General features: G+C 39.2%; 1 protein-coding gene across 3 annotated transcripts in view; it reads left to right on the top strand.

The window, feature by feature from the left end:
• Positions 1-16,335, top strand: part of Rgs17 (regulator of G protein signaling 17) — an 85,874-nt gene extending 69,539 nt beyond the window's left edge. For 2 of the 3 annotated variants that reach the window (XM_027401029.2, XM_027401030.2), the window contains exons 3-5: positions 4,443-4,532; positions 6,394-6,628; positions 9,240-16,335. In XM_027401029.2, coding sequence (XP_027256830.1) covers positions 4,443-4,532; positions 6,394-6,628; positions 9,240-9,428 — 514 coding nt within the window. In that variant the 3' untranslated portion in view covers positions 9,429-16,335. Of the gene's footprint in view, positions 1-4,025; positions 4,103-4,442; positions 4,533-6,393; positions 6,629-9,239 lie in introns of all 3 variants that reach the window. The other variant, XM_027401031.2, reaches the window with a different exon arrangement.
• Positions 16,336-16,359: the final 24 nt, after the last annotated feature.

Raw genomic sequence — 16,359 nt, 5'->3', positions numbered from 1 at the left:
ATAATTTTCTTACAGTGGCTGACCGACTTCCAGAGTAGAGTGTGCTCTATTTCTGATAACAGGCGAGGAGAGCCACCTCCAGCTTCAGGTGTCTCTCTTGCCCCACAATTCACACTGCTCTTTCCAAACAGACCACCATCTGTAAACAGAGCCTGCTTTTCTTGTTCTCTGAAATGTACTAGTCGAATTTCCTCCCTTCTCAAGGTCATCAGGCCTGAGAATCTCCAGTAAGTCTCCATGCTTGCTTTGGTAGGGTTGTTGAAGTTTCGCATCCCGGAAGTAGATACGCTTTGATGGAGATTCCAACAGTGAGCACTGTGGGTGTGTCTCATTCTCTTTGTATCTTAGATAAGAAGATAGAAATGTTAATTTAAAATGTTATGTACCTGGGGGCTGGAGAGATGGCTCAGTGGTTAACAACACTAGCTGGCCTTCCAGAAGTCCTGAGTTCAATTCCCAGCAACTGCATGGTGGCTCACAACCATCAGTAATGAGATCTGGTGCCCTCTTCTGGCCTGCAGGGATACATGCAGACAGAACACAGTATATATAATTAAAAAATAAATCTTAAAAAAAATTAAAGTTACCTACCTGAAAATGAAGAAGGAAAAAAAAAACCCCACATACTTAAGGAGCAAACGGCTGATTCCGGCTTACAGTTCAGGTACAGTCCATCATGACCAGGAAATGAACATATCAGGAGCTTGAAGCAGCAGTTCACATCACATCCATGGTCAAGAAATACCAATGAATGTGTTTTAATGTGCAACTCACTTCCCCATTTTATGTAGTCTAGAATCCCCTACTAGAGTAGTCTCATCCGCAATCAAGTATGGGCCTCCTTACACTAACTAATATAATCAAGATAACCCCCCCATATGAATGTCCAGGGGCCCATCTCCCCAGTGATTCTAGAGTCTGTCAAATGGACAATTAACACACACATCTTTTTGAGAATTCACAACTCTTATGTTTGTTGGTCTTCCTTCTTAACCTTTTCAAACACATAGATCACTGAGAAGTTTAGAGAAAATATGAGCAGTGATTTATTACCTTTGAAATCAGCCCCATGCCCAGGAATCTTCAGAGCAGAACCAAGTGAAAATGATAGGCAGCCAGACCAGAAACATGTTCTTCCTCATTTTCTCTAGCTCAAACTCTAGGAGACATTGTTGGTGCTTCATCTTCCTTTCCCCCCTCTCTCTCTCTCTGTCTCTCTGTCTCTCTGTCTCTCTCTCTCTCCCCTCTCTCTCTGGGGGTGCACATATGGGTGTGTGTGTGTGTGTGTGTGTGTGTGTGTGTGTGTGTGTATGTGTGTGTGTGTGTGTGTGTGTGTGTGTAACTTACTCTGAGACGTAGTCTCCCAGTCAATCCCAAAACTCAGCCACTTGGCTACTTTACCTAGCCTGATGTCTCTGGGGATGCTTGTCCTATTTTCCTAAGGCAGCACAGCTTAAGTTGAGTTTTTTATTGAAGGCTAAGACCATACCCAGTATTAAATTAAGAATGGCACCCTCCGTGAACAGTTAAGCATTTACTGAGTGTCTGTCATAACTAATTTTAGCCCAAATGTGTGTCCATATTTTACCATCTGTAGACATGAGAGGTGTAAACACAACCCAGTGTTTCATACTGATGGCTCTAATATGGTACCATTTGAGATGTTTGTAAACATCGCAGGAACAGACACAAGAGCCAGGATTTATGCTCAGAGGCGGCGTATGATTCAACACATTGACTCCAGATCAGTTGCTCTACAGCAGTCTCATAGATGGAAGACATTTCTAAGATGTTGCATAAAATGATCGGTGACCTGGGTTTTGTGTGGTACAGTCTCTGGGACACAAAAGGTCCACATTTGATATATGTGGGGGGAATTTGACAGAATGATGTCTGTGGTGTGTCTCACCCAAACACACGCTCAAATTCCAGAGAAATACCTTCACTCAAAGAGTAAGTGATGAATGTCATCAATGATGCATGCCATACCTAAAGGGGTTGCAGGTATCAAAGGTTTCCTAGGCTACCCTGGACATCAAGCACATCCATAGTGCTGACACTAAATTGGATACCACTGCTTTCTGTGAGTCCCTCTCCCCTGGCTGCACTGTACTGAAATCAAGCTAGTCTTTGGGCTGTTGCCAGTATTGGTGCATCTTGGAACCAAACAGCTTTCTGGAGTCTTTGGACTCTGCCACTTTTTTCAGAGTTTTACATTCTCTCCTGGCTCTATACCAGCAAGCTTGCCACAGCATTCTCTGGTGGCTCTATACCAGTAAGATTGCCGCTGCCCCAAAAACTGGGAGGAGAAAAATTTACTGTACTTCACTGTTAAGTTTAGTTTTTTCTTTGAGGTTGATGGTGCTTTTGATTAAAGAATCCTTCCCAAGGTCAATTAGTCTCTTTTCTCCAAAGGATGTACTTTTGCCAAAATTAATTTTCCTACCTAGTCAGACTCAAAGGTAGCTTGGCATCACCAGTAGGAACATGACTTCTTTTTTTCTTTTGTTTGTTTTTTGTTTTCCAAGACAGGGTTTCACTATGTATCCCTGGCTGTCCTGGAACTCACACTGTAGACCAGGCTGGCCTCTGCCTCCAGAGTGCTGGGATTAAAGGTGTGCACCACCACCATCCTATGGAACCTGAATTCTTTAGATTCCTTTCTATGATGCATTCTCTCCATCTTTTCCTCCCACAATCTGAATGTCAAGAGCATATTCATGAGCCACCATCTCTCAGTTTCTCCAGCCAGAGTTTCTAGGCTGGGAAGTACTACTCATGGATACCTCCCTACCTCCAAAGGCTTGCTTTGTACCACAGCCATATTTAGCGGTTTCTGATGACGGTACCTAACAGAAGGCCTTATGTATACAGAAGCACTCAGTAAAAACGCAGAGTTACAGGGTTCAAACTATAGCCATACCACACAGCTGGTACGCTGCTTTTGATCAGCCTAGAAGACCACTCTGACTTGTACTTTCTTTTACAATGAGGATAGTAACATTTAACACAAAGGGAATGGTCTCACTACAAAAAACTTTTCATCACTTCTGGTAGTAAATGAATGAATGAGCCAATGAAAGAGGTGTTATGGGACCTTCAGTTTCTTCTGATGGGTTCCCATGAAGCCTGATATCTTCTGGACAGAAATATCAGGTTTTAAACTCAGGAGCTTGAGTTTCTACAGAGGAAGGACCACTGAGTCATCCTCCCACCCTCTCTCACACCAGATGAGAGCTTTAACCAGCTAAGCCCTGGAACCATCCCACCTTCCCTTGACTTGGCAGTGGTCATACCACTGCCTCTCGTTTTCCCCGGTCTCTTCCATGAGGCACCGTTAAGCTGCAGCTTTCCTTAATCTAGCAATTCTTCCTGTTCTAATAGAACACATGGGGCTTTCCTAGTCCCCAGCATCTCATTCTATGTCACAGTGACTTGGAGCCTTCCCCTCAAGCCTCAGCTTCATTCCTATTCCCGTGACTGAATACATGGGTAAAAGCAGAGTATAGGAGAAAGCTTAGTTTAGCGCACAGTTCAAGGTATGGTCCATTATGGTGGGGAGATCCAGTCAACAGGAGCTTGAAGCAACTGTCTTGTCAAACCCATAGTAAGGAAATAGAGGGGCTGGATGCAAACATGTTTATAGAGTACAGGACTTCCGGCTGAAGAGTGGTCCTGCCCACAGGTAAAGTTAGTTCTTCCACATCGATGAACATAAGCAAGGTGTTTCCACCATAGGCATGGCCAGAGTCCCATCTCCCAGATGGTTCTGGATCCTGTCCAGGTGACGATGGAAAATGACCATCACCCTCACCCAGTGGTCTCCTGCTCCATACCCTCGAAATTGCTTCCTTGCCTCTCCCAAGACACTGGAGATTGTCTGACATAGAACCCAATACAGTTGCTCAAACTTTAGGAAGGGCCTGGAGGAATGATGGTATTGATGACAAAATATGGAATGAAGGGAAGGATGGTTAAAAAGGTGCTAAATCTGTATTGGCTTCTGATATATTCTATCTTCTTAGCTACTAATAGGGAGAAAATAAATGAGAAAAACCGAACAGAACTAAGCAAAAATCAAAATGACTCTCCACTTTTAAAGGTAACACAACAATACATCAAATATATTAACGCATGTCCAGTGTTGAGGTTAAAAAGGTACACTTATGTAAAAGAATTTAAGTAATTTATGTAATAATGAAGTCATATTAGACAGTGATAATCCATGTGTGGGTTCTGATTTATTTTATGATTTTGTTAAGTTGGTATAGACTTACCAACTCTAACTCTCCAACACCATTTAAAAGTGTTATTCTGCTTTCTGTATTTTAAATAACCCCACATGGTTGGCAGTAAAATCTGCTATGGTCTGTTTCTCCTATGAATGAAATACTTTCCTCTGCCTCTTTGCAATTTCCTTGACAAAGTCTGTTACATTGCAGCCTCACCGTCAGGAATGAGGAAAGAGGAGACTCTTCGGGGAGACCCCCACACACCACAAAAATGGAGAACATCCAAGTCCTAGAGGAGTGGTGAGTGTGATGGCCAGGCTGGAGTAATCTCTGTGTTTAATGGCAGTTGTGCCCACCCCATGCCAAAGCATCATCTCTTGTGGTCTATGGAATGAACGGCAGCTCAGCCTGGAATATGATTGCAATTAGTTTTGACCAGGTTTTTATTAACTATGTTACAAGGCCAAGCATTGTCTTAGTTTATTTTCTCTGTTAGTTCAATGAAGATTATTGCAGTAATTACTGAAGAAAAATGCCTTACTTTTACTAGTCTTGGCTAGAACTATTTTAAAATTTGTATTCATTTTATAAGAATCTGAACACCACACACACACACACACACACACACACACACACATGCAAACACACATGCACACATACACAACATACTCACATGCATAGAACCACACACATACATAACATACATACATACATACATATGCACGTGTGTGCAAAAACACATGCATACCCACACATAAGCACATGCACACAAATGCACACACACACACACACACACACACACACACACACACACACACACACACCGGATTACCAAAAATCAACCAGTAAAAACACCTAGCTTGCCAGCTCCTGGTTTTATAGCTACCAGAACAGATTTTTAACCAAGTCTTTCCGAAACAAGAAATTGAAATGCAATGCTGGGGGAGAAAACCTAGTTATAAGCCAATGGTTCACTTAATTATAAAGCCCCCCTTTTTTGCTTTTTATAGAAGTTTCAGTATGAGTTTCAATGTGATGTTAAACACCTGTACATTTAATTTTTTATTGAGAGAGAAAGAGAAAGAGAAAGTGTTACAGCTGTGTATATTCACATATTCACATGTGAGTGGATGTGCTCTTTCATGTGTGGATTTTCATGTGATGAATAGACATTAAAGGTGAGAATCAAGTGATCTCCTGTATCACTCTCTACCAACCCCCCCTTTTTTTAAAGCAGGGTCTCTCACTGAATCTGGAGTCTTTGGCATTTGGCTATCTCCACCCCTTACCCCAAGCACTGGGGTGTGGAGCACATCACCTGGCTTTTATGGGGGCTTGGGTATTCAAACTCAGGTTCTCATGCATAGAAAGCCCTTTGCCCACTTAGCCAGTCTTCACAGCTCCAAATGTAATGCTGTAGATGAATGGAGGGCTTCAGGTATTATGGGACAGCTGCAAGTTTATTTAAGATACCTTGGTAGAAAATTAAGGAAGTCAAAAGCCAAGATTCCGGATCATCTTAAAAATAAAAAAAAATCTGCAAGCTTTGAGCTTCTACTTCTTTGGTGTAAGGGCAAATGGATAGTGACTGGTGGTTTTGGCAATGAAGTAGTGATCTTTATTAAATATAATTGTCCAGAAAATCCTTCATGCTGTTCCAAAAATCCTCTGCTTTCCAAGGAATACTTTGAGCATTTGGGCATATTTTTGACAAGTGCACAAAACATATTCTTATTTTAGGTGGTGTAAATAATAAGTAATGGGTACTGGAGATGAAAAATCCACTCTTTCTTATGGTTACACAATGCAAAAGAGGTAGAAAGAAAGGTTATTCACAGAATGTTCCCGTCCATTTACAACAAATTTCTAGGAAGCATCACCACTTGCAGGATTCTTTAGGATTGTCTGACAGCTATGGGCATGTGGTATATAGCTCCTTACTGTTCTAACCCTCAGCTCTGATCCCTGCATCTTGCACCTATGGGGTCATTTGTCAAGACTCAGGACTGGTAACTGTCCCTCAGATCAAGCCAGACGTAATAGCCGAATATGACCATTAGAGGGCAGCACGTGACAAAGAATTTCAAACCACCAGCCCCTTCCTAGGCTGGCATTCACAGGTGTGGAAGTTGCTCCTAATGGCTTCATTCTGTCTCCACAGCCAAAACCCCACTGCAGATGAAGTCTTGTCCTGGTCTCAGAATTTTGACAAAATGATGAAGGCTCCTGCAGGAAGAAACCTTTTCCGAGAGTTCCTCCGAACAGAATACAGCGAGGAGAACCTACTCTTCTGGCTAGCCTGCGAAGACTTAAAGAAAGAGCAGAACAAAAAACTCGTTGAAGAAAAGGCCAGGATGATATATGAAGACTACATTTCTATACTTTCGCCGAAAGAGGTAAGAATCTAGAGAACACTGAGGTGGCCTTTCTGAGACCAGGGTGACTCTAAGGGGGCCCACTCTCAAGACCATTAATGCCTAGATTTCTATGGGTAGGTTAATAAGCTTTCCATTCAGCGTCTCCCCATTGGGCTTTGATCATTTATCTCCGGCCAAATGGTATGTGACAGGTGCTTGCTTTGCAGAACTAGTGCTCTGCAGAATCAAGTTGCTATGTTTTAAAGCGGGTGACCCTTTTTAAACCATGATGCTAGGACCATGTGCCTGAGAGCCGCCTGGGTCATTTGTCCAAAAAGCCAGTCTTTGAAGCGTACATGTGTGTGTGCACGTGCACGTGAGTGCGTGTGTGTGCATGTGCGTGTGCGTGCGTGTGCGTGTGCGTGTGCGCGCGTGTGTGTGTGTGTGTGTGTGTGTACACAAGCCTATCAGTGCACATGCATTAGGAATCATCCTCAACTGCCCTTCCACTTTACTTGTCAAGGTGGACTCTTTCAATCAAACCTAGAGCTCCCTCTTCCCCCAAATATTGTGCTGTACGGTGTTTCCATATTTCATTGCTGTTAATGTTCAAAAATAATAAGTTAGGCTTTGTCTTAAGATAACTAATGTGACACCAATAAGTAATTGTTACACTAGATTTCACTATACTGTTAGGAAGTAAATGAACCTCTCTTCTTGGTCATAGATCTTCAGTTTTCTTCTCCACTAAATCAAAAAGTTCTCTCAAGTTTAAAAGTAAGAGCAAACCTAAGTGTGTGTGTGTTTGGCAGGATGTCACCTGACAATGACATTCCAGAATAAGATGAGCCAGGTTAAACTCCAATGCCAATATATTTTACTGGGTAGACACAGACAAAAAATATCTTTAGAGAAGGTAAAAAGCTTGGGGGAGAGCTCTACAATTTTATTACTTTGTTGTTGGTGGTGACTTCATATGCCCTGAAAAAGCAAAAAAAGTAAAGAGCTCATTTACAAAACATGTCTCTAAAAAGAGAATTCCCAAGAAAGAAGAATGTGGAGCCCAGCTAAGAGGTGGGTAAATTTTTCTAGGCATAAACTGGTTAGGTCAAACTGAGCAAACTCATTGCTGATCTCCGTTTCCTGTCGAATCTAGCAAGCTGCCCTTTAGATTGTCCATCAATCTAACACGCGTGGTGTTCAGGAACAAGATGAGATCTGTGTAGCCTCATTCCCACATCACTGTGGACAGCACACCATCCTGTCTGTGGAAGAGAAAAGCAGCCAGAATTAAGATGGCTGCCACAACATGGTTATGCCAAGGCGTTTCAGTATAAACCCAAAAGGCTGTGTGTGTTAAGAGATAGTCAGCCGTGCACAGCAACACCCTGGTCACAGTTGAAAGCAATCAACACTCTGGGTGATTGGTTTTTTGTTTTTTGGTTTTTTCCTGTTTTTTGTTTTGTTTTCTTTTTTCAGACAGGGTTTCTCTGTGTAGCTCTGGCTGTCCTGGAACTCACTCTGTAGACTAGGCTGGCCTTGAACTCACAGAGATCCTCCTGCCTACCTCTGCTTCCCTGAGTGATTAAAGGCATGTGCCACCAACATGCAGCCCTGGGTGATTGTTTTGTCTCCTGTAGGGTTTTCTATTTCTTCTCCTCCTTTGACTGGGCTGGGGATCGAAGCCTCCTACATTAGTGTGTTTTTTTCCAACATGGGCTTTCAGGACAGATCGTTTGATCTGCTCCCCTAATCTTGGCCTTAGTGCTCTTTATTTATTCCTACTTTCCTAACATGCCCTTTGTGTCCCAGGTGAATGGTCCAGTAAGAAGGGCATGTGATGGAATACTAATTTTTTTTAACTGAATTTAATTTCCATATACTTTTTAAAACACTGTGAGGATCTCTGTGAGTTCGAGACCACCCTGGTCTCTAAGAGCTAGTTCCAGGACAGCCTCCAAAGCCACAGGGAAACCCTGTCTCCCACCCCCCCAACCCCGCTGCAAAAAAAAAAAAAAAAAAAAAAAAAAAAAAAAAAAAAAAAAAAACCATTATGCTTCATTATCCTAATTTCTGTTTGGTAGAGACCTTTTAAAGCCATTTCCTAGATGGTGCCATGTGGTTATTACTTTAGACCTATCACTGTTTCTGCTTTACTCTACTCGTCCATGGCTTGTGCTTTCGAACCCTTGTCTTGGTGAGACCCACTAGAATATGAAAGTAATGAGTACCATGTATGACATGTGTGCTGATTTTGGTTAGAGAACACCCTTCTGCCTTCAGAATTGTATCCAATTGACAATGGAGTCACCTTCGAAATCACAGGAAAGGAGGGGTGGATAGCAGTCTGATTATTCTCTGGCACTCAGTAATGCATGGAGAAGATAAACACAAAGAAGCCAAGATAGCTATCAACCACATTTTTTCTCTTCTCTTTTTCTTCCTCTTCTCCTCCTCCTCCTTTTTTTTTTTTCTTTTTCCTTTTTGCTGTTGTTTAATTCAGCATTAGAAGGGGGGAAAAATCTCAAATTATTACTTAGTCTTTGAAAGGACCATCTCTGGGGTTGTGGGTGTCAGACTTAATCAATGAAGTCTCTCTGAAATGTCATTTGCAAACCACACAGACATATCTGTGCCTGTTCCATTTCAGGTCAGTCTGGATTCTCGAGTTAGGGAGGTGATCAACAGGAACCTGCTGGACCCTAGCCCTCACATGTACGAAGATGCCCAGCTGCAGATCTACACTCTGATGCACAGGGATTCTTTCCCAAGATTCTTGAACTCGCAGATCTATAAAGCTTTTGTTGAAAGTACTGCCACCTCTTCTTCTGAATCTTAATTTTCATTTGAAAGGCCAAAACCAAAATCATTTCAGAGGGCTGGGACAGAAAATATAAGTAGTTAAATGGCATCAGAAATTGAGTTCCTGGAGAACTCCAGGTTGGCACCCTTCGGCTGCTGTCGAGAGACAGCCATGAAGGTCTTTGTCTCCATTTTTATTGAGGTTACCCATGATTCGGTTTGGAGAAAAGCCTATATAAGACAATGAATTGCCAAATTATGTTTGTCTGATTCAACACTTGTTCTACTTGCAAGCAAACTGTGTTCCTAGTCCTCTGAACAGACTCCTAGTGCATCTCCAGAGGCCGCATGTGCAAAGTACACCTGCTTTGTCTGCCGCTTAGCTGTACTATTTAATCAGTCGCATACCTTATACCTGTATTTAAGGACTTTTGTGCAATATGGTCTCTTAGAAACAATTGCCAACAAATTGGCTGTGGTTTGCATTTTTAAGCATAATCTGATACAAAAAAGGCTATTTTAAACATGTAACTGTGATATTTAACCATGCTACATACTATGTTTAGCACTTGGACTTTGAAGCCAATTTTTCTGTCCATGAAAGAAAAAGTAGCTGTTTATCTCTGCCTGTTGAGAGATCTTAGTCTGAGACTCCTCTGGTTGTTCACTGCCCAAACTCTAGCATTTTCATTACAGAAGAGTTTGCTATGTTTAAAAAAAAAAAACAAGAAAGAAACTAACAACAACAAAACCTTACCAATGATAAGAAAATTTTAAAAAGCACAAAACAATCTGAAGATATCCTATCTCGTTGAAAAATCCAAGAGTGATACTGTTTTTAGGTATAAAACAAGAAATGAGTCTATGTATATATCAAATGTCCAATAATGTCATTAATTTATTATAGAATGGCCCTCCAGTTCTAAAATAGTTGTGTAAACTTATGTATGTCAGCAAAAGAACAATAATATGCCTGATAATCCAGTTTGGGAATATAAAGGAAAAGATTTCATAAGGAATGCCTACATGTAGCACTGCAAAAAACACCTTGAGGACCTGCACCTGGCATGTGGCATATTCACCTTGAACATATAATCCAGTGAAAAGCTTAAGTTTTTCCTAAGCAACACTTTACAAGGAGTTATGAAGATGAAAACCTTCGATGTCAGACCTTAACTGTTTTCATGTAGTATCTCAAGAAAGACTTATTTTAACATTGTTCAAAACAATCAACCCTCATCCACAACTAAAAGGCAGTACAGTGCTCAAACCTTTTAGCTGCCAATATTATTTTTTTGTAATTACAGTAACTCTTTACATGAAATACTCACCTGACCTTGGCATGTATTTCTGACCTTCAGAATAGTATCGCATTGTTCACAAAACCAAAATTACAATTGTCATATTTATATCAAGGTCTTATCTTTCAATATCAATATCCCCAGGACTATTTTTTTAATCTTAAACTCAATGAATATAATGTTAAGTAATCTAAAAAATGGAAGATTTAAAAAGATTTATATCCACTGAGAATACTGGCCTTATATTAAGGATGATAATAAAATTATAGGTTTTATTTGTCATTTTTAACTACCTCTCATTTTTTAATTTATTAAACATATTTTTTTAAAAAGAAAAGTTTGGAGTTTTCTTTTTAAATTTATTTTACTTGAAAGGTTGGCATCATGTTTCTTTTTCCATAAATTTAAAACATTTCAAGAATTGTTTTTTTTTAATGAGTATGATTTTCTAACTTATATAGAATTCAGGAGCTATGATTAAAAGGGCTATTACCTATTCCCTATGCAAATATTTTAACTGTTGCAGTGTTTGACAAAATGGGATTTTAAAAAAAATTGCAGAGTAGAAAACAAATGTTCTGTTTACACTGGCGTCGCTGACTATCCTACCATGTTCAGCACTTTTAAATACATTATTTATGAAAACATAGTTAAAATGCAGATAGAAAATATTTATAATAGTCATCTTTTAATAAATGCCTGTTTGTTTCTGAAAGTATTAGTGTATTTAAGATGTGCTCTATTCATGTCACCTAGATATTTACTATTTGAATAGTTTCAGTAAAATGTTGAGAAAAAGATAGTTGTAAAGATGTTTACAAAAAATCCTATTTTTTTCCTAAAGAGTCAAGAAAACTTAAAAAGAGTGTCATTGCTTCCATTTTGAAGTCCCATCATTCAAAATCATTTACTTATTTTCTTGATTAGTGTTTATTATGCTACTATTATGTGTACCCCCATATAGAATATGGCATCATACGTGTTTCCGTGTTTGAGGCACAATGAATTGGTGCACATACCAGGAGATATGTAATATACTATGATAGCCTGCATGAGAAATTGTTTTCAGTGTAGACTTTATATTCCTGTTGTTACTGTGGATGCTGGTGACCTACTATCATGGGTTATCTTTACAAGATGCTCTGGACTATTTGGTGGGTTGTCTGTTTGACAATGCATCTAATATTTTACCAAATGTAAATGTTAAGGGCCTTCATATAGAGTACTCATCTTTAACCTGGGCATTTGTTGTGTTTGCATTTCACAGTTGCTGTGTCTTTTGGAACCCGGGTTAAGTAGTTTTGTTGAGAAGGTTCTAGAGCACATTTGCACACTCCGTGTCATTAGCCATGCTGTGTGAGAAGTTCTGTGCTGTGCTAAATTGCTATTTCGGGGCGGGGGTGGGGGGGGAGCAGGGATCCTTATTTCATTTCAGAATGTTTTAAGTTTTGAAGAGTGTGTCTGTGGACTTATGACTATGCCAGTTTTTAAAGTATGGTATGATTTCTTCTATTTAAATCTCAGAGCTATAATAAACAAACAAAACCCTCAACAGGTGTCTCTGCCACCATTTCAAGAGCACAACATTTGCTTTATCCAAGTCTGATTTCATTCCTAGTGAGTAAATAGCTCCCTGGGGAAATGCTAGCACTTTAAAACAAAGCACCTTTGTGTTTTAGATTGCCAAGATGACTGTGTCTCTTGTTAGAATCTGCAAATGCATACAGAAGAGTGAATGCACTTTCTATAGTACCTGTCTCTAGGTGAATCTATTATGGAAAGAAAAGTAAGCGGTGAAGATGATGTATATAGAGGTGCCTTGGAGATACAGGTCTTTGGAGATAGATCTTCCACATAGATATGCTAATACTGGATGGATGTCTCTTCTCTTTCTGGCTTACTATGATGTTATCCAAGGTTATCATAGATGCTCTGAAAGTATGACAAGGCACATATGAATAGAAGCAAAACTGGAATTTTGATACTGAAAATATGAAATACAAAAGTCAAAATTTTAGTATGGTCTTCAAAAAAGTTCGTACAATATTTATATATGACCAGTTCTAGCAGTGAGTCACTGTGCCTGGAATGTGTATTAGTGCCCTCCAATGCCTCCTAGTGTGAAGTACGTGCTGTATTTATTTGATAGTTCAGTGTCAAAGGACTGTAGAGTTAGGTAAAGGCTTATTTGCTGAAAACAAATACATGTCTCTCCCTATTGTTCTGATTTAAAATAATGCTTGAATCTTAATTTAAGTCTCTTCTTTTTTCTCTCTAATTCTTTGATCTTCTCCGAAAAAGTCACATTGTAATTGTAGAAACTACACTCGAAACAAATTAAAAAAAAAATGGTGCTTTGGTGAAGATTTTTAAATGGAAAGAATTTAAAATAAACCATAGGAAAATAAGTTTTTTTTTTTAAAAAAAAACCACCAATTTGTTTTTAAACACCTAGAAGACATACCTAGAACCCACCATGACATGAATTTTGAATACTTTAAGCTTATATATTAGCATATTATTTTGAAATAGGAAAGAATGCCAAAAGATTGGCTTGCCTCTCTATTTAGATTGCCAGTCAATGACCGATCTCAAAAGTACATTTTTTCATCTATTTGAATATTCTTTTCTGGTTTTAAATTTCTGGTCAATATACAATGCCATCCTTAGAAAGGAGTATACCACGTGTAATAATTTTAGGAATTTTTTACTTGCCACAACTGCAAACATTTACCACTAAAACATCCCAAACCTTACTTTAGAGTGTATCTGGGAGATTATAGTATCAGTGCAACAACACACAGTGCATGGAGAAGCATTGGCTTCCAACAGCAAACTTGGATTTCTGTGTACATTCAAAAAAGATTACTCTTACAGATATGGTCCTAAACTGTCATAAGTGACATGTTTTCCCATCAGTGTAAGTGAGCATTCCAGACCATCATTCTCATGAAAACACTGAGGAAACGGGGTGTTGCCTTAGTCGGGTAAATGGGGCTAGGGACTCATTCAGTTCTTGTGGCAAAAGCTCCAAGTTGGGGAAAGCAGTTACCGAAAACACTGATAATAATAACCAAAGGTAATATCTTAATGTTATATGTATAATCTGAAATTCAATTTCCCTTATATCTTGTGCTAAATGTTTCCTGTTGCAAATTTTTCTGTGGATTTACACCTTTTTACAGCATTTCTGCTTTTTAAATAGTTAGAGCTGCATGTTTTAAATCGATAATTAAACAAACCACCTCAGGTTTGGGCACATTTCCTTTGAAATGCCTGAGTTGATCTCAAGTGGCGTTATGACCAGAGATGGTAGGAAAGCCATTATCCTTTCTGAATCTGTCTCTTCACCTGAAAATGAAGAATATTAACTATGGGGTGGCCCTGGGAACAATTTGTGGTAATTTATCACAGTTCTTCAGGCCACAATTTTTAGGAAGGGCTGTAGTCAATGTCATTTTAATGTGCTTTCCCCCAAATTTTTCCTTTAGCTTTTTAGGTTACCATACAAAAAAGGGTTTCATTATGACATTTTCATACACATGTTATGTCATATCTTGTTCTCATTTATTACCCACAAACTTTTCTTGTGCTCTTTACTTCATTTGCTTATTATTTGAAACATACTTGAAACACACACACACACACACACACACACACACACACACACACACACACACTAAAGATGGAGACATAGGAAATAAAATCAAGATTCCCAGTGACAGGAATAATATAAAGTCAAGTTAGTTACCAATATACAAAGTATGTGAGTGGGCGATAGAGAGAAATGTAACTTCATACAGCACCATTACAAAAACATCTTTTTAATATTAGTGTGATTTGGTCAATTCTATCATGAATCTGTGATGATAGTGGCTATGTGTTCACTAAAAGTTGCATTGAATTTTAGAATATTTTCAGTGTTATAAAAAAACCACAAAAATAGTACAGAATGACCTCGTGTGGTCTGCACCTCCGGGAAGCCATTAGTCGCGATTAAAGAGTAATGTTGTTGACTCCTTGAGTCTGTATTCCACTCCAATATCCAGAGGCTTCAGTTAATATCTTCTCTCTGCCCCTCCCTCCTGTAATCACATGACCATTTGTTGTCACCTCTCCTCAGGCTCCTTTCAGCTGTGACTTTCTAGAACCTTGACAGTTTGTGCAGAACATAGCTCCGCTGGGGTTTGTCTAGTTTTCTCATGCTGGTAGGAGTTTTGGGTTTCTGTTAGGAATAGTTTTATTCTTTTCTTGTTATTGTACAGATTTATTCCCATTTAATGTGTATGAGTCCTTTGTGTGTATGTCTGTGACCATGTGTGGGCCTCAGAGGCCAAAACAGTCCCCGGGAATTGGAGCTAAAAATGTTTTTGAGGCCCCATGTGAGTCCTGGGAACTGGATTAGGGTCCTCTGCAAGAACAGCAAGTGCTCTTAACTGTTGAGCCACCTGTCCAGCCCTGAATAGTGCCAAGTTTATTACATGACACCAAAGGCACATGCCAGCAGGCTGAGTGCTCTTGCTTTGGGCTCCTCTTGTTGCTGTTCACCTATCACCTGGTTAAAGCATCCTGTTAAACTGCAACTCTCTGCTATCAAATAGGCACATGCAGGGAGGGTGTCTTAGAGGTAAACAGACTCTGCATTTACTGGACAAGAAAAGCAAGCAAACAAACAAACAAAATAAATAAATAAAAACAACTCTGGCAGACGTCTTAGCACTAACACTAGGTTTCATTTAAGAATCTAACAAATACTGTAAAGAAAATGCAATGAATTAGGAAGTGAGATGGGTCAAATTCCAAACCAGTGTTAGCTTGAATATTCACTTAGTAAAAGCGGTACTGATTCCCCTGTCCCTGACACACCCTGTATGCTTACCTAGATCCTGCAAACATGTTGGATTTAAAGATTTTAGTCTCGTTAATTGTAGCAAGAGGTTATTTATTACTCGTGTTTAATGCTTTCCTATATACCATCCACTGAGCAATGTATACAACGCTGAAGTGGTGTGGAGGACTTGATGTTGTCCCTCTAGCTTTAACCTGTTTGTCACAGTGTTTCTTGTGTATGATTTTAAAGAGTTTGCAAAATACTAAAACGTATTTTAATGAATTTGATTCTGTGAAATTTGTCATTTTGAATGTGTACAATTTCTTACTTCCATGATCATTCTATTTAGTAATCTATTTCCATATTTTGTATTCCACCAATACATTTATTAGTGGACCACAAAGTTTCTGAGTACATGAATACAAGAGTAACCATGCTTGGCTATTTCATAATACCAAAATAGCTGTGGGTACTCATAACTGAATAGATAATCCAGATTCTTTTTCTTGCAGTTTAAGTTTTTCTGGGTTTTATTCCATTGAATAGATTTTATCATTTACCTATGTACAATAATAGACTTCCTGAAAGTGCTACAATTTTTACCATGTAATAGAGTTGAGCATGACAATAATGTAAGAAAACTCAGACGTCTCCCGCTAAGTGTATCTGAGTTTTCAAAGTAAATCAAATAACAAGTGTTTTCATTTAACTATATCGTGGAGGTTTATGAATATTATTGTGAAATGCATATGCATTACACTGATTTTCTTAAGATGTTTTGAATTAATAAAGAATTCTCCCATGTATCCTTAGACAAGTTATTGTTTGCTCATTGG

The sequence above is a fragment of the Cricetulus griseus genome, chromosome 2 (assembly GCF_003668045.3).
Source record: "Cricetulus griseus strain 17A/GY chromosome 2, alternate assembly CriGri-PICRH-1.0, whole genome shotgun sequence".
Lineage (NCBI taxonomy): Eukaryota > Metazoa > Chordata > Mammalia > Rodentia > Cricetidae > Cricetulus > Cricetulus griseus.
Note: the sequence above shows the minus strand (reverse complement) of the source record. Positions and strands in the feature narration are given on the sequence as shown.